The following is a 25643-nucleotide window of genomic DNA, read 5'->3' as shown; positions in this document are numbered from 1 at the left end:
CCAGTAAGCTTGGAGGCAAAGCCCTGTGAAGGAGGTATAGGGCTCCTCAGCTCATGGCTGAGCTTGCTGCTGCAGGGAGCTGGAGGAGAACTCACCTTCTTTACCAACCCGCTTCCTCCAGCCGTGGGTCTCATTCAGTGCGCTGGGTTTGGACACGCTGCTTTGGCTGGTGATGCCTGTGGTGGGAGAGCGAGAGGCTGGGAAGGGCTGGAGGAAGGGGCTGGTGGCCTTTCCCATGCGCTGAGGGAAACGCCCTGATTTTCCTGTGTAATTCCATGGAAATGGGGATGATTGTCTGTGATTAACTGGATAGGTTTTGATGGGAGGAGATGGGAGAGTGATGGAAAGAGAAGAGAGTGCGAGGAAGGGAGTGGGGAGGTGAGAAGCGCCATCGAGATGCTCCCGGCAGATTGGGAGGAGGTGATGGGTGCAGGAGGAGATGTTTCCCACCACTGCTGAAATAGGGAGGGGGAAGACGGGAGCTTGGTCTCCTTCTTGGGGAGAGCTTTCTCTTAAACCTAAGCTGTGATTTCCATTGGTACTGTCAGATCAGCCCCCGACGTGCTGGCAGAAAGGGCAGTTTGACATCAATTACTGCAGTCCCGTCTCCCCCTGCTTTCGCAGCAGGCCGTGGGGTGCGTTTCGGAGACAGATGTGTTTGACTCACAGACGTGATGTAGAGCAGAATATTAGGCAGTGTGTTGGGTTTGGTGGTGCTCCAGGTGTTTTAGTGGGAACTAAGACACTGAATGAGCTGGAAGCGATGGCCTCAGTGAGGGACAAGCTGCCCAAATCCCTGTTTGTGGGGCAGTGATCCATGCAGCCGTGGGGAGCTCTGGAAATAACGACTGACAACACTCAGGCCGTGGGGACAGAGCAGGCAGGTGCTGGCAGCCTGCCTGCTGCCAGCCCTTCTTGGAACCAGTCACCTTGTGCTTTCATTGCTTCCTCCCAAAATGAAGCATCAGGCATCCACAGGCTATGGCTGTTGATAGCAGTGCCGGGTGTGCAAATCCCCCGGGAGATGAAGGATAAATAAACCCAATGCAAAATAATTAATATCAGCTCTCCCTTCTGACCTTCCTCTCTTTGCAGGGGAGAGCTGGGGAGTGCTGTGCATGGGGGTCGCACCTGCCTCCGCCTCCAGCGCAAAGCCCAGGCTCAGCCCGCGGCTGCCACTGTCCCGCCTCGCGCTGGGCTTCCCCGGCTGTGGTGCATCCCAGAGGATGAAGCAAAACTTGTCTTGATCAGATCTTTTTTGTAAATGCAACCTCAACACCCCCACGCTTTAATAAGCACTTCCAGTTCTCTGCTGGAGGTTTTGTAGTGGAGGCTTCTAAAAAAAGGGGAATTTCTGGCATTATTTACAGTTAAAAAGATTGGGTTTGACACATTTATGGCTGAGACAGTAAATATGACTTACGGCAAATCAATTTACTGCATTTGACTACGACACCCACGCTACCAGGGATTTGATTGAGAATTGACGGGGTTATTTGCCGGAAGGCTGGGAGATGCCACCACCGTTGGTGTTGTGGCCGTCCGGCGTCCGAGCTGGAAAACCGCGACCCTCAGAGCGTGCCGAGGGCTCAGCCTGCCCCGGCCGGCCCCCGCCGCGCCTCTCCTGCTCTTCCCAGACCCTGGGTATTGCTAGCAGGGGCTGGGGTGGGATGAGGCTGAAGCGCTCCCTCGGTGCTGAGTTGGCATTTTCTCAGCTTTGCCAAACTTTTGGGTTTGTTTTCCATCCCGTTTGGATGCCTGAAAACAGAGATGTTGAGAACTGAACTTATGCTACAAAGCAAAGTAGTAGAGATAAGGGGGGGCAAGGAGGGAGCTAGAAAAGCAACCTTTTTTTTTTTTTTTAATTTTTTCGCTGATGGCAAGTGGTAAGCATGTTTTATTTATGTATTCGGAGATCCACCAACGTTATGTTTTTCTCCTGACTGACGCGTTGGCTGCAATGACAGCTTACACCGAACCGGCTGTGCACGAGGCTTATTTACCCTCCACAGACACCTTTCCGAGATTGACAGTGAAATATTCCGTACCTTGAACTGATCCTCAGTTAATGCAATGCAAATTTTGCCTCTTTATTAAAAAATGTTTTTTTAAAAACATGCAGATTATTTTTTCAATGAAAGGAGCTAGAAGCTTTTCCAAGATGGAAAAAAACAAGCCATCTTTAAAAACTTTAGTAAACTCTACCTTCCACCTGCCTTGCTTTTCCCTGACTACAGTGGGGTGTAGATGTTAGGCGAGAGCTGAAGGATGGAGATGCTTTTCTCACTCCTTTCGCTGTTGGAGGAGAACTGGATTTTGCAGGACTGCTCGCTTTGCCTGTGAGAGCCGGCCCGTGCATTCCCAGTGCCCGCTCCCCTTTCCAGTTACACCGGTGAAAAGTCATTTGTCTGCTTCTCTCCGAAACACTTTTTGGGGTCCTGGTGGTCAAAACCAGCCAGGAGCAAAGATCAAGGCACAAAACTAGAGAGAAACGCCCCGGGGTGCTCACGGGGCAGCTGCCGGGCTGGGGCTGCAGCTGTAGGAGATGCTCATTCTCAGGCACGTGTGTGCACGAGCACACACGTGTGCTCAGGAGAAGCTTTTTCCAGCAGGCAAGTTTATGCCGATGCCGGTTTGCTTGTGCCACGCATCTATCCCCGCCGCAGCACGGCTTCGGTCCTGCTTCAACCTCAGCTTGGGAACTACTTTGGCGAAATCATCGCTAAACGAGGTTTTTAGCAGCGTGCGGTGTGGAAGGCATCCAGGATTGTGGTTTTCCAAGGTAACAGCCGAAGGAAAGGAAAAAAAAGGTAAGACTGAGCTTTTGTTAAGTAATCAAAGAATTCAGGCTTGCTGGAAAGCCCCAGGGCTGTGCTTCTGCGGCTGATCGGGAATCTTTGTTTGCACGAGGCTGGTAAACAATTTGTGGTTCTTGGCAATAACCTGAATTATGTTGTACAAAAAAAGAAGTTGAAAATGCTGGGTTTATATAGTTATTTCAGGTCAGGGACAGGAATGAGGGAGGGGCTTTCTGATGGGGGATGGCGTTCACTGAGGTCGGTGTGAAGACGCCCTCGCTTCTCTAGCTCTGTCCACGGGATGCTTTTAGGTAAATAAATAAAGTTCGGCAAGAGCGGAGACCCAGGATTAATCAGCGCCGGCGCTCCTTCCTTCAGACTAGGTCTAGCCACTGCTTTTTAAACAGCGGGGCTTGATGCACAAAACATTAATATACTCGGTATGTATCCTGGCTGTATGCTTACAGCCTGGAGATTTGCATGCTAAATCTATGCTCCTGGAGCCTCTACACCCACATCTTTAATTAAGCAATGCCTCGTGTTTCTGCTCTATAGGATAAGTGAATATATGCAACTCTAATGCACAGGAGATAATTTTGTAATGATTTTGCTGTTTGTTTAACTGAGGAGGAAGTTAACTCGGTGGGTTAGCCTTACCGCAAGCTACACTTCATTGGAAAAATATATAAATAAAGCGAGCTGCAATTTCCCAGCTGGTGCGAGCTGCCAAGACGGCGCCTTCACTGGCGTGGGGGGAGAGGTGGGTTGGGGGGAGGCCGTAGCGCTGCTTTCTTCTCCTCTCGGTAGGGCCAGCCGCGGCCTGGCCGGGGTTAGCCCAGCTCCAGTGGTCTGCATGGCTTTGGTTCGGGGCACAGGCAGGGGTAAGGAGAAACGTGAAAACTGGAATAAAACTAAGTAGTGCATCTAAAATGTACACTGCATTGCCCAGTCCTCTGAGGGTGAAGTTTGCCGTGGAGGCTGGGGGAGCACGTCCACCCTGAGCTGGGGGCACCCGTTGGTGCTCCAGCCCCGCAGCCCTGTGTCCCAGCTTCCCGGCCATGCCGTCCCCGTGGGGTCCCCACTGGTGCCTGGCCTGCTTGCCATGGTACGGGATGGCAGGCAGGCGGATGCTCACTTAAATCCCCTTCAGTCCTGCAAATGGATTGACAAAGCTTCGTGGATACCTCTTAGGAGGAGATGTTTCTAGGAGAGTCTCATTTTTAAACACTGTTGACTCTGCCTACCCTTGGGTCAAGTGGCTTTTGATAGGGCAGTAAAGGGCACATACTCCACAGTCTTTGCAAAGCCACAGAAGGTTCTTTTTTTTTTATTAGACACAACCACCAAGACTCAAAAAAAAGCTTCTAGAAGAGGCACCCTTCCTTACTGTGCTGCGGAAAAGATCATCTGAATTAACATGAGCTTCTTGGCTATTAAATGGAAATTTTAAATGGGAAGAAAATTCTGCAGTGACTGCTAAATTATGTGTCAGCAGAAAGGGAGAAAAAGCAACGTGTGTCATTCCTATTATCATCTTGAAATCCATCTTCCCTCTACACGCCATGACGGTGGATAATCCCTGATACGATGCCTGAATCACTAATATTTGCAGAGGTAGGATTCCTATTTTGGAAGAATTTTGCTCTGCCTATCTTACTCCCACCTCGAAAATACGGTTTGAGATTATCTGAAACACTGAGCACGCTGTTCCTGGGGGGTGAGTTTTGCCGTTGGTGGCAGCAAACTGGCCTCTGAAGTCCAAGGTGCCAAGAGCTTATTGGAACGCCAGGCCGCTGCCGGCGTGCGAGGGGAAGGGCCCTTTCTGTGCTGAGGTTTGAGCTGTCGTGTCCTTACGTGCTGTGTGCTCGGCTGCGGAGTTAGACCTGCTGATAAGGACATGGGATGTTTTCATTACAGAAAAGTGGGGCCAAGCCCGGTCAGGATGAGAGTGAAAAGGCAAGTGTGTGTACTCTGGGCTGCAGAAGCGCATCTTCAAAAAGAAAAGAAAATCTGTGCTGCTGCTTTCTTGCCTGTGGACAAGCACAGAGATCAGACAGGACTGCCAGGGCATGATAAATTTTGCAGCACCTGCGTTTTCTTAACCCCTCGGTTGCACTAGATGCAGTTGGATGCGTTGCTGTGATGGATTACATGCGAAATGCATGAAGGTGACGCAGGGGCCCTTGCTGCTGAGATGGGGCTGCATCTCCGCAGCTGCTCCTCAGGGAGGGGGGCCCGGCTTACCCTGGGGCTGTTGTCGACACCTCGGTGGTGGGACAGCCCAGCTCCAGGGTAGGCTCACTGCTCCGTCGGGTTTATCATTAGCCAAGTGGCATGGGGTGGACAGCCTCCCTCTGGGTGGGAATTTAAAGCAAGGCATCATAATGAAGTGGTAATGCACTGTACGAGTCAGTTAGTTTGTTAGCTTTGGGACTCAGATATGGTCTGTCACAAGTCTGCTCTCCAGCAGATGTGCTGCTGGGTGGAGAACAACCACATGCCCTCGACCTCCAGCCCCCCATGCCCCATAGGATGGGCAACGAGCAGGGAAGTAGTAGCTGTGATCTTGGTAACGGCTTTGGCTTTCCAGGCCAGGCTTTGGTGCTTTCATGGTGAAATGGGGCTGCGTGTGCCAGGTATCACTCAGCGGGCAGGTTTTGGAGGCTGGTGTGCGTGCCGTGACTTTGCGTTGCCACCCCTGCACCAACACACGGGCTGTGGGAGAGGGACCGGCATGGTTTTGTTTGCTGTTGATGTGTCAAGACATGGGAATGGAGTGAGTGGTGGAGAACCAGCCCTCGTGCATGCACATCTTTGCATGTGGCACTGAAAAACTCTGGACCAACGCCCTCCTTCAGGAAAACGACCTCAGTGCTAATAAATCTCCCTCTCCAGCTCCCTATCCTGCTCCGCCTGACAGGTGACAGGAGCACGAAGATGGCCAGGAGGAGAAAAGTGCGGAGGGGACGGTGATACAGGGGGGAAAAAAACCCAAGCTAATGATGTAGACATTTGTGCAGAGGTTAAAAATGAAGCAATAAAACCTTTACACAAACTTCCAAATGCTTCTGCAGCCACACACCACAGCTCAAAGCGGGGAATAAATAAGAGAAAGCGCAGCCGGTTGTGGGCAGAGGGAAGCTGACAGAGCCTTCACTCCTCCCGAGCGCAGCTTCGGCAGCGGCAGCATGAGAAATATGTGTCTGTAGTGTCCCCATGGCCCCCAAAACATGCAGCTGCTGCTCCCCTTCCTCCTGGCTGGAAGAGTGGAGGTTTGGGGTTTCCTAATGCCTCCTGATGGGTTTGGGCCATTGGATGGGGAGCAGGAGGGACGATGCATGAGCTGAGTTTGCTGGGTCTCTGCGGCTCACAACAGACTCCCTGGCCAGCACGACAGCCCACATGGTGAGCATGGTGGTTTTATGTATGTTCCCTGGCAGCGTGGCAAGGGGGGAATTAAAGCCTGTGTGTGGGTTGAAGGATTTATCCTCCAACCTTTTGGAAAGCCTCTGAGAGAAGCTCTGTGGGGGGACCAGGGCAGTGGGTGGAGTGGGACATGTCCTGGTTGGATATGAAGAAAGGTGAGAAGGAAAGAGAGACTTCTGTGTTCTCATGACTTTTCTGCTGTGTTGATGGAGGGGAATGGGTCAGCTAGGGGCTGGGAGGCTGGGGAGGGAGCAGAGCACTCTGCAAAAGGGGTATTGGAGACTGCTGGGTGGCCCAGTCCACTCACCCAGTGTCCCCAGTGGTGCAAACACCCCCTGTACTGGTGATGCCCACGGGGGTCAGCAGCTCCCCAGCTATAAGGGGGTCTTCCCTGGGATTCAGAGTGGGGAGAGAAATATTCAGCCCACATCTCCACCATGACGCAGGGCTTGACACTGAAGACCTTAAAGTTGGGCCAACATGAGGGTCTCTCCCAGGGTGTGTGCGGTACAGCAGGAGATTTGCACAGGCCCAGCTCTTCCCCTTGCGCAGGAATCACCCACGAAGCGGAGCAGGACTCCTGGGCAGAGGGAAAAACGTGTGTATGGTGGGGGATAAAAGCCCCACGAGCTGAAATCCCGCAGCACGTGCTCCTGGAACAAGGTTCAGTCAAGGGAAGGGGGAATTCCTGCCTGTGCAGCAGCCATCTGATGGATAGGAACCGCCATTATCTTTCAAATGGCTTTAAGTGGCTCAGTGTAATGGGACTGTTTTTATCCTCTTACTCTTTGCCTAGGGGAAGTTTGAGCTTTATCCTGCCTCGTGAGCTTGAAAATTTATGTAGCTAACTTTTTGTTCTTCAGGCTGATTTCCTCCCTTTTGCGTACCTTCAGAAGATGGCTTCCTTCATCTTTTCCTTCCCCGGCACCATTTCACTGCGCTCTCCTGCCCTGAAGAGCTTCAGTCACTGTTGTGATGGAGGAGAGCAATGATGAAAAATGATGTTTTCTGAGCACATACCCGCTACTAAGGCTGATGCATGGAGGATCCTTCAGCCCTGCCTTCGCTTTGGCTATGTCTGGAATAGGGATGCTGTGGCAATAAGCTAAAGCCCAGTTAAAGCCCAGCATTTCACTGGTCCACAGCAGCTCTGCATCGTGGACTCCTGCACAAAGAGGTTATCCAAATGCAGGGAACAACTCCTGGGAGGACAGGGATGACTCCATTTGCTGTCTCCCAAGGCTTTCATGCTGTTTGCACCGACAAGAATTTTCTTAGCTGTGTCTCTGATTAGAAGTGCCAAAGACATTGCTAAGTCATCACTGAGTTTCCAAAGGCAGAGATCTGCTGCCAGGAAGGCAGTCGGACCTCCCCAGCTCCCTGTGTGTGCAGCCTCCCTCCTCCAGCCCTGCTGGACTTTTTTCCGATGAGCCGATGGCAGAACGAGGCTGCCTGGAGAAGGCAGAAGGTGGGGTAAAAAAAGCTTTTTATCCAAATGAGCTTCAGTGTAGAGCCAGGGGGTCTCTCTAGTCCCCGTTCAAAAGCCCCCCCTGGCAACGCAGGCAGGAGCGCTGGATCATCCTGCCTGCACGGTGCTGTGGCTCCTGACCGTGAGCCGAGTCCAGCCCCGCTCCGAACCTCCGCTTTATAAATGAGTGTGCAAAAGAAATGTGAGCGTAACGCAGCTTTCCAGGAAGTTATTCTGCAGCCTCTGCAGATGAACTCACCGTCTCCTTAGCTTAAGGCCTGGGTAAGGAACTAATTATTTGGACGTAAGCTTAAATCTGTTTCCACAAAGATGGATTTGTGACTCTTGCCAGCTTCCCCTAGAGGATTGCAACCTCATTTTGTTCCTCATGAACTTCTGCTGAGGTGTAAAATAACAACAATCTTGAGAGCTAAAATCGCTGAAGGATAGATGAAATTATAATGCAATCAGTTCGAAAGACCTTCTGTCTGCAAGCAGCAGCATTAGGCTGTCCCGGGAGCAGGCAGCCACGCGCTGCCTGTGCAGGATTACCCAGCTCACGCCCGCCGCTTTGTCTTCACCAAGAAACCGCATTTCTTGGGCAGAGAGATTACATTATCAGCTGCTGAGTGCTCCTCGGGTGCCTTGGCATCACCCTGCCTAGGCCAGAACTCACTCTGAGAAGAGCTATATAAACCCACGAAAAAAAGAGATACAGACGGCAATGAATATTTTGAGGTCTGCAGCACATTCCTGGGGAAGGATTGCTTCCGACTTGCCATCTCTGCGTGGACTTTAAATCACAACTTGAGAAGCAAGCCCTGTCTGGGGTCTGTTAATATGTGTTTGTATAGGCTTTAGCATAGCAAGGCACCAATCCCCACTGAGACTTTCAAGAATAAGCTCCTATAAATAACTAGGACGGAGCCCATGGGATGATTTTCAGGCATTTGAACTATCCTGGGCCATGGCCTCGCAGCCCTCTTGCAGCTGGGAGAGCAGGAGCCACCCGGCTGTGACTGATCCTGCTGGGCCCTGCCCTGCTCCCCGTCCCGCTGAGCCCTTCGCCCCAGGGGCCCAACACGCTGCTCCTCCAGACGCCCCGTGCCACCGCATTGCGCTCGCAGAGAAAATGGGGCTTATTTCTCCAGCAGTGACTTGGGGCTCTGAGCACCTGGTGGGATGCTGGATGGTAACCTCATAGGAAACAAGTCGTTTCGCAAGTGCCAATGCAAAGAGATGTTGGGTTCCTCATGGTTCCTTGTAGCTGGCTGCAAGTCCTCTTGGAGGTTTTATCTGTGTTTGGGGCAGGTTTAAGGTCTCTTTGCCATGGAGACTATTTTTTGCCTATATAAATTCTATTTTATCTGCTCCTTGAACAAAGCGTCTGAGCTGACAAAGCTCTCCTTTGGCCCCTTATTTTTCACAAAAGGTGCAGGGGCTTAATTATCTGTCTGGCTCTGTCCAATTTGGCTGCTTCTTGTCAATGAGTTCAACAGTCTGTGTGGGAAGAAGGGAAGCAAGGGAAGGGGATGCAGGCAGAACAAGGCTGCTTTTTCTTAAGAAACCCTGCTAAAAAGACATCTTCTTTCTGGAGGTGACCCAGTGTTGGCCTCTGCTCCATCCTCAGCCCACAAAGGAGCCTCAGCATTGTTCGGCTGTGCTTATTAGGATGCTTTGAGAAAAGTGAGCCTTGAGGACCCTGCCCTGTTACACTCCTGCAGAAGGTAGGCTGAGCCTGGCCTTGGCCCTTTGGCTATTCATCTGCATTGTTCCTAGGCAATGAAATGGAGAGTTTCTCTTAAAGAAACCCTCTTCTGCCTAGGCTGAAGTCTGTATGTTTGCCACAGCCTCCCCTGAGAAGGAGGGAGCTCAGACGATCGGGAATGAGCTTCCATCTGCAGGGGGTGGCATAGTCAGGGGCTCCCCCAAGGGCTGGACATCATTTCCAATTTATCTGAAGTCTCACTTTTTTGGTTCTTTGCTAACTTTGTTTAAAGGTGGTTTTTTTATGGGTTGTTTTGGGGGTTTTTTTGGCTTTTTACTTTTTTTTTTTTTGGTGAGGAGGTTGCTATGCTGAAATGGTGTTTTCTTTGCAAAATGGCAAGTTGGCCGGGTCCCCCCTGCCACTGCACGTGCAACTGCCTCGGTGGCAGCAGGGCCCTTCTGCGGCTGCAGAAGTGTAATAACAAACGGGAGCGACAAGCAGTGAACTGAAGCAGGACAAATGGAAAACCAAGGTGCTCAGTGAAATATTTAGTGAACCATTTTGAGCAAGGGAAAGATTGTTCCTCTTCTATTTCTTATAAGCTTTGGAAGTGGGGAGCTGCCTGCTCGCAGAGGGCTGAATACCTGCAGTAAAGCCTTGCTTTCTATTTGCACATTTCCTTGCAATAAGGCAGGGAAGATGATAAAATGCTTTTGATCAAAAGCACTTAAATAGCAGAAGTCTCCTGTACAAGCGTGTTTTTCTGCTCTGATGTACTTAGGAGCGTGTCTCAGCCAGGGCTCAGCGGCTGCGGTGATGCGTGGCGCACGGCAGTGGTAGCATCTCGTGCTGGCGGAGCTGGGACGACCCCTCCTCGGGAGTGGGAGGTAATGCAGATTTCGTGTCAGCCTTGTCCCGGGTCCCCCGAGCCAACGCTGCCGCTGCGCTGCGGCGATGTTCGCTTGTTCTGGGATGGATATTTACTCTCGGCTGCATGTCTTTTACAAGGGCACAAATGTAATGTCAAAAGAAACCACTTTGGTAATGTACTCAAAAGTTAAATATTTTATACAGTACTATAGTAGTGTGATGTATTGCCTTCTTGACATACTTTGCTTTTTGTCCAAGGTCTGGGGTTTGGGGCTGGTTGCGGGGCTGGATGCCTGCATCCTCACTGGGGTCTTGTGTGCCTTTTTGATAGGGCGCTGAATTTCTTTCTGTCTCTGCAAAATGGTAAAAGCAACTCAGTCGCCGTTCCTGGAACACTGTGGATTCTGAGTATATGACGGTTATTGGTTTAAGCTCTCAGGATCAATAGCGTTGTATTAAAGCAAGGTACTTGGTCCTTCTCAAGGTGCAATGTGAAAGGAGAGTCATGATGATAAATGTACAGCGGCCTGCACACTGGGTGCCAGGGACCTCAGCTGGGGAACAGCTACAAGGCACGGGCCAGAGAGTCTTCACATAAACGTATATCGCTGTATGTCTCATCTGCACTCACTGATAGCCCAGCTGTAGTAATTGGGTGATGAGTGACTGCCTTAGCAACTTCATCACAGGCATTTGCAAGACAGCGTGTGCTCTGGAAAGCTTGGGCTGCAAACCAAGGTGTCTGCAAGATAGAAAATGTAGCCGTCAGCTTTAAGCAATGGGCAAAGTGTTTGCCTTTGACCAAACCCAAAGCACGTGCGCAGCCCCAGCATCACCATCTCGCCGGCGCAAGGCATCATCAGCGCTGTCTGGCGCTGGTTTTTATCCCACCTCATCCGTCCGCCTGGGGAAAGCCGTGTGGGATATGGCAAGGCACCCCCGCCTTGCCTGTGCCATGAAGCCCTGTCACGGGATGTTAAACTCCTGATGCAAAGAGCTGGGTTATCGCGCGTGGAGCAGCGAGCGCTCAAAGAGCTTTTTTGCAGAGGGCTACAAATGCTCCTCACATTACCTGGTGGTTACATTCCAATCAATATGTTTTTCACAGACCAGGATTACTTATGTCACCTCTTGTACTCCAAGGTAACTCAAGGTACTTCATAAAGTAATGAGTTTAGCTATAGATAGCACAGGTTAATGGTGCGGCCATTATGTACTCAGTGATAAAGCTTCCATGCTGCCTTGGATATTATAAATCTGGTTTATTAAGAATGGAAATATTGACAGAGACCCGATTCTGCCTTATTCCTTCTGCAGCCTCCCAGGGATTTTTGACAATCCACTTCTGGCAGCTTCCAGCGCAGATAGAGAGAGACTTTAAGCTCTCAGAGGAAAACTGCTATTTTGGGGTAAGCATTAACCCAATGATTTGTATTTGCGAACATTTGCAAGTGTTTGGAGGCTAAAACGGAGCCAGGATAAGCATAAACTGGAGGGGCTGTGCTAATTCTCCAAACCACGGTACGTTTGAACTACTTCTTTGAAATGATGCTGGCCGGACACAGCCAGCCCAGCTCTTCATCCTTCCCATCTCACCTCCAGCCTGAGCATCGTGCGGGGCTGCCCAACTCCGTTTAGCAGCCGCTGAGCATTAGATGATGATTCTTCCATATTTTTATTACCAGATCGAAATGTATATTTTTAAAGGTACACATGACAAGCGAGCATCCAGCACCAGGGAAGGCCATGTCATCGGATCTTGCTCACCAAGGAAAAGGTACCAGGAGCATCCTACATGAGTGATTTAACAACTAAAAATGCCCCTAATGCCAGCTGCTGCTTTAAATTGGATTCCCTTGGGAGGTGCAGGCTCTGGTCGGTGAACAGGCCCTTCAGCAGGCAGCCACATCCCCGGAGCGGAGCAGGAGGAGGAGAGGTTGTTCAGGAGGAGGCAGGAGCGCTCACGGCCTCGGCCAGTGCCGGGGGCTGCGGGGAACTGGGGGCTGCGGGAGCAGCTTGGGCAGCTCCGCTGTTCCCCCGCCCGGACAGGGCTGGGGCTCTCCCCATGCTGACGGTTCCCGCCGTTATTTGACTTACGGCCTTCAGAGAAAAATAACTCCCGGGGGTAGATCTGACACATGCTCCCCAGTATCCATTGAGCGGTGCCAGAGCCTGCCCACCAGCAGCACCCCGCAGCCAGCGTCGGAGCCTGCACTGGCATTAAACTATATCTCATTAGGTCTTACTAATCCTTCTTTTGCCTTCCCTGCTATGAACCACATGCATAAAGCTCCCCCCAGTTCTACCCTGGGCTCCAGGGCAGGGGCCAGTGCGTGGTTTGGGGTTCACAGCCCCGCGCTCAGTGAGGCCCCGGCCCCGGGGCGCGACTCCCCAGCCGGGGAGGGACGGCTTCCCTTTTGCTGCAGGCGGGAATGGCCCTTCCTAAAGCCAACAGGTCGCTAATTAATGCAAAGCCCTGGTGTTACTTGAAGCAAGGTTTCCCCTTCCAACCCTCTCACCAAAGCCTTCAGGTGCTTCAGAAAAGGTTTGGGGTCATTTGGGTTAGGCTGGCTTAAAAACACCTTCCCGAGGAGGCGGATGAAAGGTGTCGACGGAGGCGTCCCTCTTCCCACTCCTCTTGCCTCCATCAAGAGGGGGCTGGATGGTGGGCAACAGCGGGGAGGGCAAACCTGCCAGCAAGCCACAGCCTTTCAGAAAAAACCCCAGGAGTAGCCAGGAGGTTGCATTAAATTTTTATTTTTCAGGCCTGGCCATTGCATGAGGCCCTTGTCACCGCTCTGGAGGTGTGCTGGATTGCAGCCTGGTCCTTGTGTGCCCATCGCGGGGCGACTGCCATTACTCACAGCTCCTCTGCCGCTGCCTCCCCGCTTGCAGAAAAGCGTTGAAGCAAAAAAATAAAAAATATTTTCTCATTAAAAAAAGAAGGTGGGGAGGGGGAGGGTGAGGCAATGAGCAGGGGAGATGGATTGTACTGTGGTGCTGAGATGAGTGCGGAGAAGCTATACATTAATCATCGCAAGAGGGGAGGGGGGGGAAACCTACAGCTCTATCAGGAGAAAGCGTTTGCTGTTGTCAACCGATTCTGCTGCAAAGGTCCCAGCGCGCCTACAGCTCGCTCGGGGCTCAGTCCCTGCTTGGGAGCTGGTCCATCCCCGCTGCCGGGTGGGGAACCCCAGCTCCCAGGCTCCAGGGTTCAGGCTGGGAATGCCCAGCCCCCTCCCCTTGACATCCAGTGCTCTCTGTGCTTTGCGCCGACGTACAAATCTTTAATGTCTCATTAACTCTGTCCCCCCGTGCAGGATCTGCCCTGTATGGGAAAGGAGGGCGCCGTAAATAATAACCTGAGCATCGCTGCCGCTGTCTGAGCAGAGGGAAGCGCCCGTGTGAGTACTGCCAAAGCCTGTCCCCTTGGGATACCCTCGCTTGTCCTTAGCGCCTTCCAGTTCACACCGGGATTAAGGGGATGCTGCTGCTCTGGCTAATGCGTGTGCATGGCGTGGTGCTGCTGTGGCTGGAAGAAGCACCAGGGCTATTTTCAAAGGCGCTACTCAGATGGGCACACAGTTCCCACAGGTGTCTGTATGCCCCAGTGTCACCTGTCTGTCCCCCACACATCTTGGTCCTTTGCATCACTTCCCACCCTGCTTGGAAGAGGGAGATGGATTGCTGGGCAACAGAGCTGATCACGGGGCCGCCTTTGCAATGAATTTGCGTAATAATAATTAATAATAATAATAATAATAATAATAATAATAATAATAGTAAGTAGTAGTAGTAATAATAATAATCATCATCATCATCCAGGAAAAGACGCCAAAGCTCTGTCTCAGGGCTCCTGTTAGCAGCGGCACGCGCCAAGGCTGGGCAGAAGGGATGCGCACACCGAGGGACCGTGAAGGTAAAGGTGCTCAGCTGAAGCGCGCTCCTGCTCGCTCACAGGACCTCAAGGTGCCATTAGTTACAGCCGAGCAAATTTGTCATTATATGTGGAAGGCATTTGGACTTTGTTGGGTTTTTATTAATTTTTTGAGACAAGGAGAGAGCTTGGCCAGTGGTTAATAAAAGCTTTTAATCTTCCCAATCCTTCCTCCACCCCCACCCGGGGGCTGTTTTGACAGCAGTGTAATATTGCATATAGAGTCTTGGTTGTTTAAAAAACTGCTCTCTATTTAAAAAGATTTTTGGGGAAAAAAGGCCTTGGCAATGCAGAGGTTTTAGTTTAGTTTGGAAAACAAAGAAAAGTTCAGTTATTTCATTTATTTAAAAAAAAAATAAATCCCTGCGCGCTTCAGTTTGATCTGAACCAAATTCTACTGCAAATTCTGGCATCATCTGCCTTTGACTTGGGAGGAAAAAAACCAAACCAACAACCCAAGAGCCTATAATAATAACTGTAATAACGTTATTATTTTTAATTTTGGTACAAAAGTCTATGGATTTAGGGGAGGATGGCTGTTTCCATCAGCTTAGTAAAACTATTCACATGGTCAAAGTTAAGCATGCAGCTAAATCATTTGAGGAACAAGACTTTCTGCAGGCAGATAAGAGCCTAATACCATGATGATGAGAGCCCAGACTTCCACAGATAGCAGAAACTAATATTTGTGATGCAACAGTCTTGCATTATTCAGTAGTTAAAGATAATTCTAAGAAACAGAACAGCTTGAGAATTAGCAAAACTAGCAATAAAATATTCTTAGTTGACTCCGGGGGGAAGTAAATTGCCGTGTACAGGATTTGCATTCATCTTAGTGTTTATTAAAAATGAGACAGCGCTGCTTTCCGCATGCTCGGCTGGAACGGCTCCACAGCTCGCTGGAACCACGTGTCCTTCCCGGCCCTTGCTCAGCCCCGGGTGAGCGTGGGACCTGCTGAGGCCCCTCGCTAACTCATGGCGTATGCGGGTCGATGCTGGGATGAGGACGATGGAGACCCAATTATCTGCTCAGGCCCTGCAAAAGTCCCCAGGATAACGTCAGCGTTTGCTGCCAGCGCTAATTGCTAATTGCGTGCCAGGCAGTTGCTGCTCAGCCCCGCAGCAGGGTGTTCATGCCCCCTTCCAGGGCTCTCGGCGAAACATGAAGGGAAGAGAAGGTTTAGAAAAGCAAGAAGCTGATGGCCCTGAAGGAGGTGCACGCAGAGAAGTGCTGCTGTGCTCAGGATGCCAACGTGAAGGCGTTCGCACATTCTTTTTGCGACGTGCACAGCAGTGTCTCCGATCATGGCTTTGCTCCTGCACGTGCAGAGAAGGCGGAGAAATACAACTGGGAGCAGCAAGCCCCGGCGTCCTCCGCTGGGCGCCAGCTGGTCCAGGGTGCTCCGTCATTCCCTAGACTTTTTTGAACCATTCCTGTTCCCTGGCAGTAAAAGCACTGGCTGCTCCTCTGTGTTTTGCAGCTCACGTGCACGAGCCGCAGGGCAGCGGGCAGGCGAAGGGGCTGGATGTCCTGATGCAGCAGCCGCGGTGGTTACCAACGTGCTAGCAAGTAAAGACCCCTGAATGTGCCTGAATTGCGCTAAAGCACAAAGATCCTGTGCCGCAGGAGCGCAGTCGCCACCCGAGTGATTTGCACCAACAGTTTAGTGCAGCACAAACACGTCCGCGTCGGGCTGCGGGAGGAACCTGCCTCCACGCTGCTTGAAACAACTACGGAGGCTGAGGGCGAGCCCTGCTGCCTGCTTTAATGAATGCAAATTCCCCACCACTCGACAAGTGCAGAAGCACCTGGGATCTCCCAAACCCCACTGATGTCTGTGGACGTGGACCCACACCTGCAACCAGGCCACTGTTTGCTGGCTCACTGCATGAGTAAGTCTGCTGTTAGCGGCGAGCGAGCTGGGGTGCGCGTGTGGGGAAGGAAAATGAAATAAAAATACAAAAATTAAAAAAAAAAGCAAGTGAGACTATTCAAAAGGGGGACTTTATTTTTATTACACTGGAGCCAGGCGTCAGTGCGCCAGTTCAGCTTTGATACACAATAAATCAGCAAAGCTGTTACTCAGTTTGGAAACCAAGATTGCAGTGGCACTAAAAACACATTGAAAACATTTACTTTCTTTCTTTTTTTTTTTCCTCTTTTGTTTTTGGTACAAAAATGGTACAAACAACAATACAAAATATTTGTGCTGTTGACGGTTACAAAAAAAGGTTTTTGAACTGGGTTAACGGACGCAAACTGCTTTTGCGCTTCAGCGTGAATACAGCAGAACAGCAGAAGTCTTCCTTGAGAACAACCACAGTCATGCGGGCTGCTACACAGCTTCTCCATCGTAAAAGGAAACATGCAAAATCATAATTAAAATAAAAAAAAAAGAAAGAGAAAGTGCTCCGATTATACATCTATATGTTGTTGGTTTTTTCCCCTATTTGATTTGTAGCTTCAAGCACTAACTACATTATGTACACATTGGGTGAGCAATTGTATATGGGGTTGGTGTGTACTGAAGAGAAATTTTATTTTCCCCATGAAACTGAGTTAACTTTGCGTGGGAGACACCTACGTTGTCTAGCTGCTGTTTTAAACATACGCATTCATCGTTATACAGCATTCCCCCCCCCAACATTTTTTTTTCACACTTACAATGAAGAGCTCCAAAAGACATCACAAATAAAAGTCCCGTATTTTACCTTTAATGTTTTTTGAGACTAAGCAAAGTTGCAATCTTGGCATATTGTGTTGTACAGACCCTGCACTGACCGCTCCCATTCTCCAATGCCCGAACGCCTACCCTATGCGAAGCAGCTGCGGACGATACAGCCCTCTCCGCAGTCCCACTTACTCCGGGAGGCTGGATGCAGACCCGACTATCCCCCAAAACCCCCTTGAAAGAGGCCCAAAGTGGCTCAGCCGCAGGGGAGCGAACTCCCCACCACCGCCTTACAACCACCAACAGCATCGCCTGGTCCAACAAAAAAGGAAAAAAAGAAAAATGGAAAAGAATACGCAAAACCAGAAGCAGAACTATGACTAGTGCATAGGACACCTAGAAGAGACTTGCCTATTTACTGTCATTTATTACCTGCTGAATCCCCTCGTTGCCTTGCAAAGCATTTCCGTGACTGATGCTTCTCCCTATTTACAGGCTACTTAATAAATAGACCGGACAGGGGCTGCGCTGTGGCCGCGGGGCCACGCTTTGCCAGAGGTGGCCATGGGTACAGCAGTGACGTGGGACCTGCATGGTCCCTGGCTTAGGGATGGGCAATCTTCATGCCTAGGAGGTAGGGAGGCCACAGGAGGCGTCCGGAGTGCCCCGACGCCCTGGGAGCTCATCGTCCCTATCCCTTGGACGGCGCGGAGAGCTGTTGTGGTGCCCCCTGGCAGTGCCGGCGGCATGGGGGTAATGGGGTACGGCACTGGTGTTTCGGGGATGGGCTCCCCTCCGCCTGTCTGAAAGCAAGTCCTTCCCCACCACCTCATGGTGTGCAGAGTGGGGGCACAAATGCGTGGGCTCCACTTCCTTAATTAGTTTAATACTTTACATTAGTCAGAGAACAAGAATTCTGGTCTCGATGCATTAACCACTTCTGTGGCCTGCAAGAAAAAAACGGTGACTGTACGTTCAGCCAAAGGTGCTGTTTCCTCACTCTGGCCCCTTGTAAGCCACCGTCAGTGGCAATGCCATGTCACATCCATGAGGATCAGAGTGGGGGAACAGAGCAATGGCACAGTCACCTTTTCAATGGGACCCCTTGAATTAATGTCAGTTTTCTTAGCTGGGTTACAAACCATAAGTAATATTAACAAGCAAAACGGTTTGCAAAAAGTGATCTATCTTCATTGCTCGATGTGCTCCTCGCTTACCTTCTGCCAGTCCCACTGCGAGGAAAGGGGCCTGACGCTGCTGCTACTTGTGGGGCCGTAAAGCGCAGTGGTGGAGGATGCAGGGAGGAGGAGGAGGAAGGGGAGGAGGAAGGGGAGGAGGAAGGAGGAGGTCCTCCAGAGGGAGACTGAGCAGAACTGGGTCAAAAGACAATAAAGTAGTTGGTTTGATTTAGAGGCTGGTGGGGTTGGAATGGCTGGATTGCAAATACTGCAGAAAAAACATCCGCAGATTTTAAAAAAAGTCGCCAATGGAAACAGGTTGGTTTATTGTTAATCACTCAGTTTTGTTTGACTTAGGTTGCATAAGTGTTCTTAAAAACCTGAAATGTTTAGACAAGCTGAAGTCTGACATTGTCTCCTTCACGGCCAAGTGGCTCCTTTCACTGCACAGCATGTCCCCCAGGTGACAGCGGGGCCATGCACGCTGCCGACCGGCCCCTATGGCCTCCAGCCCCGCAGCAGCTGTCCCAGCCCACTGCCATCCCCTTCCCTACCTGAACTCCATCACCCCAGCCACAGCCGCAGCGGCCGTCAAGCACCAAGCGCTCTGGAGCAGGGATTTGGCTACTGCTCTCGGCTAAGCAGTGCCAGGTAGATTGCACGGCACGGCTTACAGCACAGACCCAGCCAACCGGCACTGCGGGATCCGCACGAGCATCCCAGGAGCCACATGGAGCCGGCCAGCAGCAACCCAATGGATGGAGAACCATCGGCATCACCCCGGACCTCGAGCCGCGTCCTTCTCCTGAGTCAGCGATGAGGTTACGGTGACGGACACAACACACTGACGGGCAGTCATCAGCAAGAAACACTAAGTGCATTTTTATTATTCAATACTTCTGCTGTGACTGGGCAGCTTCTGCAGAGGTGCAAAGCCCAGATGGTGAAATACTCCAGCCCGTGGCTTTTCCGAAAGAATAGGGGAAGAATCAAGACTGCCCGTGGGTGAAGAGCAGGGCAACGCAGCCCACCCGCGCCAGGCGGCTGGAGGACAAGGGCTGCGAGGCTTGCTGAGGGCGGCCAGGAGGAGGTGGACAGGACGTGGCAGAAGCAAACTAAGACTTTCATAGTGGTCGCACAAGACGACTGAGTTCCCAACTACGGAACAGGAATTTGGAAAGGCATCAGGTGCCAGCAGTGTCCTCACCTTGCTGCTGCCATCGGAGCTGTCCCTCTCCTGAGGTCCGAGCCATCGCCTCCTGGTTTCCTCAAGAAACTTGGGTGAGCGTGCGTTCGCTCTCTGAGCCGTGAAAGGACAAACTGACCCATCCACTGACCAACCGACTGACCGACCAAGACAAAAAAGAAAGATTGCATCCTTGGTAGTTAATAACATACCGGTAACGTTGGAGTCCCCTCGGGCAGACTTTTACCACATTTCACTTCATACAAGACACATTTCAAATGCTCATTAATTTACAGAAATTGCATTTTATAGAAAATATGATACAGTGAAATATAAAATGCACTAGGAGCATTTCAAAAATCTATAGAGACGATCTTGCAGCCTAGTATACCCTCTGAAACGACGTCCACTCATCACCGCAAGCTCTCGTCCTCTCATTCTCCCGCTCTCTCGCGTGCACGCGCTCGCTCCCCCCGCCCCCCCTTAAACTCTTAGCATTCAACTTGAGAATTAATCGAGATATCAAAAAAAGCGAGATTATCCCCTGGATAATCACCTTCCAATACTGTGCACATTCTTGGATTTAAATGAAAATATATCTAAGCACTTTTACAAGTTTTAGCGAACCCACTGCAAAATCGTCTGCAGAATATAAAACACAGGTAATCCAAGATTTCATAGCACATTAATTAAGTGGCTCATAATCCATTAAATGTGGTTTATATTACACATCCATGCAGTCTAAATCATTTTACAAACATTAGACATAAACCCACTAGTCCAAATCAGTAAAGGAAAAATGTAATAAAAAAAGCTAATAACTAGTTGTTATTGGTTAAACTGACCCTACATATAAACTAGGTAGTATGCTACCATTTCTAATACTGATGTTGAATTACGCCTGGATGCTGCAAAACCTCTTGCTTACTTGGCAATGCTTGAGCATATTAACCACAAGATACTTAATAGGCCCTCGTTGCACTTCTTCTCCAAAAAAAACATTTACTACAGATAGCAGCGCTACCCATCAAAGAGAAAGGACACACATTAGCTGAGTTACACGATGTTGTTGAGCTTTGGCTACTAATGCTCCAAGGCATTAACATTGTACTAGACTAACTTCATACTTACGGATGGCAAAAGTGCTGATAAACTCTTCCTGCCCTTAGCGCTGCCCCGGCCTCGAGCGGCGCCGCTACGCAAAGCCCTGCCTTCCACGAGGAAAGCAGCACCAGCTTTCCTGCCAGCAGGCACCCGCGGAGCCGCGGGACACCACCACCTAACCCAGCTGGTATTTACATCACTCAAGAGGTCGTGGGAGCCAAAACACGCTGATAGCATAAAAACAAACAAATGGGCCTTTGGTCATTTCACGATTTACTTTGTAGGGTTTAGGCAAGGGCTGTTGGAGATTTCTGTTGCAATAACCAAAGGCTTTATCAATGCTATAGTTCTCTGCAGCTACATTGAGAGTGACCAGGTGATGGCAGAGCCCCTAGTCGTATTTTGCATCTGATAACACTGAATTATATACAACATGATGACGAGTTCACCACCTGCTGAGGCTTAAAGATGGCTGTTAAGATTTCGACTCAAGACATCTTCCCCGACCCCCCCCCCCCCATCCTCTTCCACCCCAAAATGAGTCGCCCCCTTAAAAAAAAAAAAAAAAAAGGCAAAAAAGAAACAATCTCCACAGTTCCTTTTTGTTAACTCCTTCCCAGCTAGAACTGGCTTAGGGTCACAGGGAGTGCTGCCCAGGATGGTTGTATGTTTGTTTTCATCACTCCTGAGATTGAAGGGAATCTGATACATGCACCAAAAGGCACTTTCAAATATATATATATATATATTTTAAAAACAGTGCTTCTGTTCTAAGAAATTCAAGTTAAGACAGAGTGCCTTTCACTCTCTTTAGTCATAAAGCAGATAAACGAGCAATATCCCAGCTGACATTAAAAAAACCAAACCAAAACAACAAAAAAAAACCTGCAGCAGAGACAAGTGTTCATGCGAGACAGCTCAATATTCTAAAAAAAACAATTGGAAAGGAAAAAAAAAGGAAAAAAAAGAAACCTCCTATATCACCACTAAAAATAACAATACAGTCAGCAGGGGATATTAATTAAAAAAGCTGCCACATCTGTACAGTTCTTGCTTCTGCATCAGCTCTTTTTGTTAATGTTGTCGTCTGTGGGTTTGTTTTTTTTTTAAATTGTTTATTTTTACTTCTTCTTCTTTTTCTTTTTTATTTTAAATAACGTGAGGTCAGTTTAATCTTCCTCGCCTCCCCCGTACATGTCCGCCAGTTTCTTGAACCTGGGCCCCCAGTCGTTAAGGTAGTCGTAGTCCTGGTCCCCGGAGCTGGAGGAGTTGAGGGAGCTGACGGAGCCGGCGGTGGAGCCGCTGCCCTCGTAGTCGAAGACCAGCAGGGAATCGTAGGGGGGGGCCGTGGGGTCGTTGTCCGCCGCACGCAGGCCCTTGGGGGGGGCAAACACACAGCGTTAATACCCGCCATGGGGTTTTACAGTGATGGTGCTAAAGAAGGGTGTTTGGGTAAGGGGCTGGGCTGGTGGGATGCTTGGGATCCCTGCAGCAAAACTGAATGAGGATGGTGAAAAGCTGAACAAGGATGGGGACAAAATGGGGGTCCTGGGGCTTCCCCGTGCCCGGCCGCCCTCCTGAGTGGAGCCCTCCCAGCTGCCCCCAGCAGAGAATTCATTAAGTGCCAGCGCCTCTGTAAGAGCCGGACGGAGAGGGAGGGGAGTTACTTCCAAGGATCCAGCTCTGGATCTGGAAAGCTCTCCGTTCTGGACAGTGTGTCTTTTCGGGGGCTGCCTGTTAAGATTTCCACCTTGGCCAATGAAAGAATGAACAGCATCCTTCCTCTCCTGCCAATAGCCATTATTTAATTTTGATGATTTTGATTCCTTTAGGGGAACAACAAATCACTCCTTGCAAAATTCTGCAATTAGGAGAGACTTGGAGTGTGAAATCCTGGGCAGAGGGTTGGGAAGCATTGCTGTTCCTGTGCGTTGTGGGCAGCAGTGTAGGCAGGCCATGGAAATGGCCTCGGGATATGGAGAAAAAGAATTGCTTTGCTGCAGCCCAGCGTCAGGAAAAGCCTAATGGAACAGACCTGCGACAAGGCAAAATGTTCTGCATCCACACCTTCAGAAACCCCAGTCTCAGCGTGGGGAAACGGAGCAGGTTTTACTGCAGTGAACAGCAGCCAAAGCGTGTGTAAGAGCGAGTCTTCCCCTGCGTGGATGTGTGTAAATGTGTGCGTGAAGGATGGGCAGGAACAAAGGAAGAAGGAATTTTAATGATGAAAATGAGAAAAGGCACAGCAGGAAATGGATAATAATAGAATTAAATCGCTATAACATTTACTTTTCTGACTTAGGAAATGGATGGTGTGTTTTGCCTCCGAGGAAATAATGCATTGATTGGTTTGTAACCACTCAAAACTAAAAATGAGATAAGAAATACTAAATGGACAGATATTTGTACAAGCAGAGAAAGGAGCAGTAATCTAACATAACATAAAGAAACCCTCTCTGATCTGAGATGAATCTCTCTGTTCTGCAAACTCTCTGAGGTTTTAGACCAAACAGAGCTTACTAGGGGAAGACACAGACTGGTGAAATAATTACAAGTCCAGGAGCCACAGAAGGCACCTTTGGCTTTAAGGAAACCACGCAGCTGCCTTGCTGCTGCCTCCCCACCAGGACATTCCCGTGTCCACATCTGGACGATGTTTTTACTGACAGCAACTGCAATATTCACAGCAATTCAAGAGAGAGCGGGATCAGGTTATACTGCCTGGATGCTGAAAAGCAGGGTGTTTGCGATATCCACCGGTCAGAAATCTTAGGATTTTGTTTGCACTTTGGCTTTTTACAGGCTTGGTGCCTTTATTAGGCCAAGTCCTGCGTCCTTTGCTCACGCCAATCCTTCCCCCGGCTTTGATCAGACTCCTCATGTGAGTAACAGCATCACTTGGTCCACGCGGCCAGGAAAACCTTGTGTAGCTGATGTAAGCTGGCTGCTCAAGCTTTTAAGATGTGATACAGGACACCCTACAGAACATACCTCATTAATAAAGTCACCAATATCCCCTGGATGTGGGATTACTGGTCTTACAGGATACTGCGGTTCAGCACCAATAGGTCTTTCATCCACCCTTCTGACTCCAGGTGTCTTGTTCAGCACGTGATCCATGGTCTCTGGCTGCTGGAGCTGGCTTAAATCATAATCCTGTGACAAATGGAAAGGCACTGAGTGAAACCAAGAGCTTTTAGTTCAGATCATCTACTCACCCAATGTACAAACAAGTTGAGGGGTCTAACCCTATTTCAGCTGAAGTTCAACGGCCAATATTATCCCCAGGTATGTAGCACCTCTAACTATCTAAATTACAGATGAACCTGACCTCTGAGTAGCTCATACAATTGACCTCCTAAGAGTGTATCTTAAAACAGAAGTTAAAACAAATATTTAAATACTTCCTGAATATTTTACACGGTGTCTAAATCTTTGGGATACAAAATTGGCTTTGGTTTGCATGTGAATAGGTATGTGCATAACTTTTTGATGAAATACATAATATAATGTAAAGACACAGCATTGGTAGACGTATTATTGCAATTACATTTGTCCAGAAATAAAAACATTAAAATGTGTATTGCATTTATGCATGTAGGTCTTTCAAAGTAATTATGTTCTTTCTGCTTGTGAAAAATCCCAACAGAATAGGTTTGAGAGGAATGAGAACCAGGTAATATTTCATTAAAAATGTATTCATGTAGGTAATGGTGTTTTGCTGCTCTTCCTTTGCTGTTATTTTTAACGAATCCTTTCTAAAATATTTAAGCCTACAGTGTAGTTGCCTGAAACCAGATACTTCAGCTAGTTTGAATGCTTATAACAGTACTTTGTTCTACCTGTAAAGCTATTCTTGTGCTCAGACGGGGATGATTGAATCTCCAGGAGCAATATTTATAAATAACTTGTCAGTGACAAGAAAAAAGAAATGCTAATTGCCAGGATTTTTCCATTGAATAAGAACTTCACAAGTTTTGGGCAAAGTCCCTGCCTCGGCTGCTCTGGCCAGGCTCACCCGCTCGCCGTCGGATGCCACCGGGGCCTCCGCGGCAGTACGCGCCGCCGCGGTTTTGCCTGGGACCCAGCCCCTGACCTCAGGACTCACTGGCACCAATCACGCACACAGCAGCCTCTGCTCAGACCCGTGAACCGTGCAGTCCGCTTCAGCAAGCAAGAATAAAGCCGTTATATGATGCAGAGTCACACAATTTGCATGAACATCATACTTGAGAGTGTCATGGGCTCTTTACTTGTTAGGTAGGAATAAAAAACCAGCGGCTTAAACATGAGACAAAACTTTGCTATTTTAGCTGAGGAAATACATCTGCAGCAGAGGGACAGCACGTGCCAGGAGTGCAGGCCAGGGAAGTTTTCCCGCAACATCAGCGTCGGTGTCTGTAAGAAGAAGCCACCACGGAAAAGCTGACGCATCCAGGCAGACTGTGGCTTAGGGCTCTGTCACCAAGCAGAGCTTTGCCACTGTACGCTTCGCGGTGAAAAAGAAAATCCCCAAATGTATTTAGACATTTCTCACAACCACATCCAGAAATTAAAAGAAATTAAAGGCACATTAGAGATGATTAAGTAAATGCGGGGAAAGCCCACAGAAGCTGTGGGCTCATGCAAGCCAAGGCAAGTGCCTGCGGCCACAGGTCTGGGGGAGGGTGGTAGCTGCTAGCTGGTTTTACTAAGCTCTCTGATGGGGAATGGGAAAACAGACAATTTTAATGACCAAAATAGCAGAAATATTGTTTGAACACGAGTGTCAGTAGATCAAGTTATAGTCCCTCCCCAGGAAGCTGGCCTAGGGGGTAGCAAAATCCATGTAGCACGGTCCTCTTTGCACAGGAGTGTCCCAGTGACACGGTGGACCTAAGCTGGCTCTCACCAATGTCCATGCCACACTGGGGAAGCCAATAAAGCTGCCTAGGCATATACAAGGGTGAACGCAGCCCTTTGCAAGTCCTTTAGTGAAACCAATGCGGTTTCTGCCTTTTTGAGAGTATAGATTGCACAGCTGCTCCTTGGCCACAACCTGCAGGCTCTTCTCACCTGGTCTTCCTCTCCACCTCCCTCTTCGTCGTACTTCAGAATATTGTCCCTGACGTCGTCCTCAGGGTCGATCAGGAGCTGCTTGGTATGGCGCTCCTTCTCTCGGCGTTTCATCCACACCACGAACAGCAGAACCATGGCTGTAACGGAGGAGAAGGGAAGTCAGCCGGGATCTCACAAGCTGCATGTGTCAGAGCGTGGTGGCACGACCTAATGCCTCACCTGCCCTCTTCAGCCATGG

General features: G+C 49.7%; 1 protein-coding gene across 3 annotated transcripts in view; it reads right to left on the bottom strand.

Annotated features, from left to right (window-relative positions):
- Positions 1-20869: 20869 nt before the first annotated feature.
- CDH4 (cadherin 4) overlaps positions 20870-25643 on the bottom strand; it is a 461862-nt gene continuing 457088 nt past the window's right edge. For 2 of the 3 annotated variants that reach the window (XM_087750192.1, XM_087750190.1), the window contains 3 exons: positions 25403-25542; positions 23339-23503; positions 20870-21723 (listed from right to left, as the gene is read on the bottom strand). In XM_087750192.1, the coding sequence (XP_087606318.1) occupies positions 21517-21723; positions 23339-23503; positions 25403-25542 (512 nt within the window). In that variant the 3' untranslated portion in view covers positions 20870-21516. The remainder of the gene's footprint in view (positions 21724-23338; positions 23504-25402; positions 25543-25643) is intronic. The other variant, XM_087750191.1, reaches the window with a different exon arrangement.

This window comes from Nipponia nippon, unplaced genomic scaffold (assembly GCF_047370975.1).
Source record: "Nipponia nippon isolate SJK-2023a ecotype South Korea unplaced genomic scaffold, ASM4737097v1 scaffold_13, whole genome shotgun sequence".
NCBI classification, from domain to species: domain Eukaryota; kingdom Metazoa; phylum Chordata; class Aves; order Pelecaniformes; family Threskiornithidae; genus Nipponia; species Nipponia nippon.
Note: the sequence above shows the minus strand (reverse complement) of the source record. Positions and strands in the feature narration are given on the sequence as shown.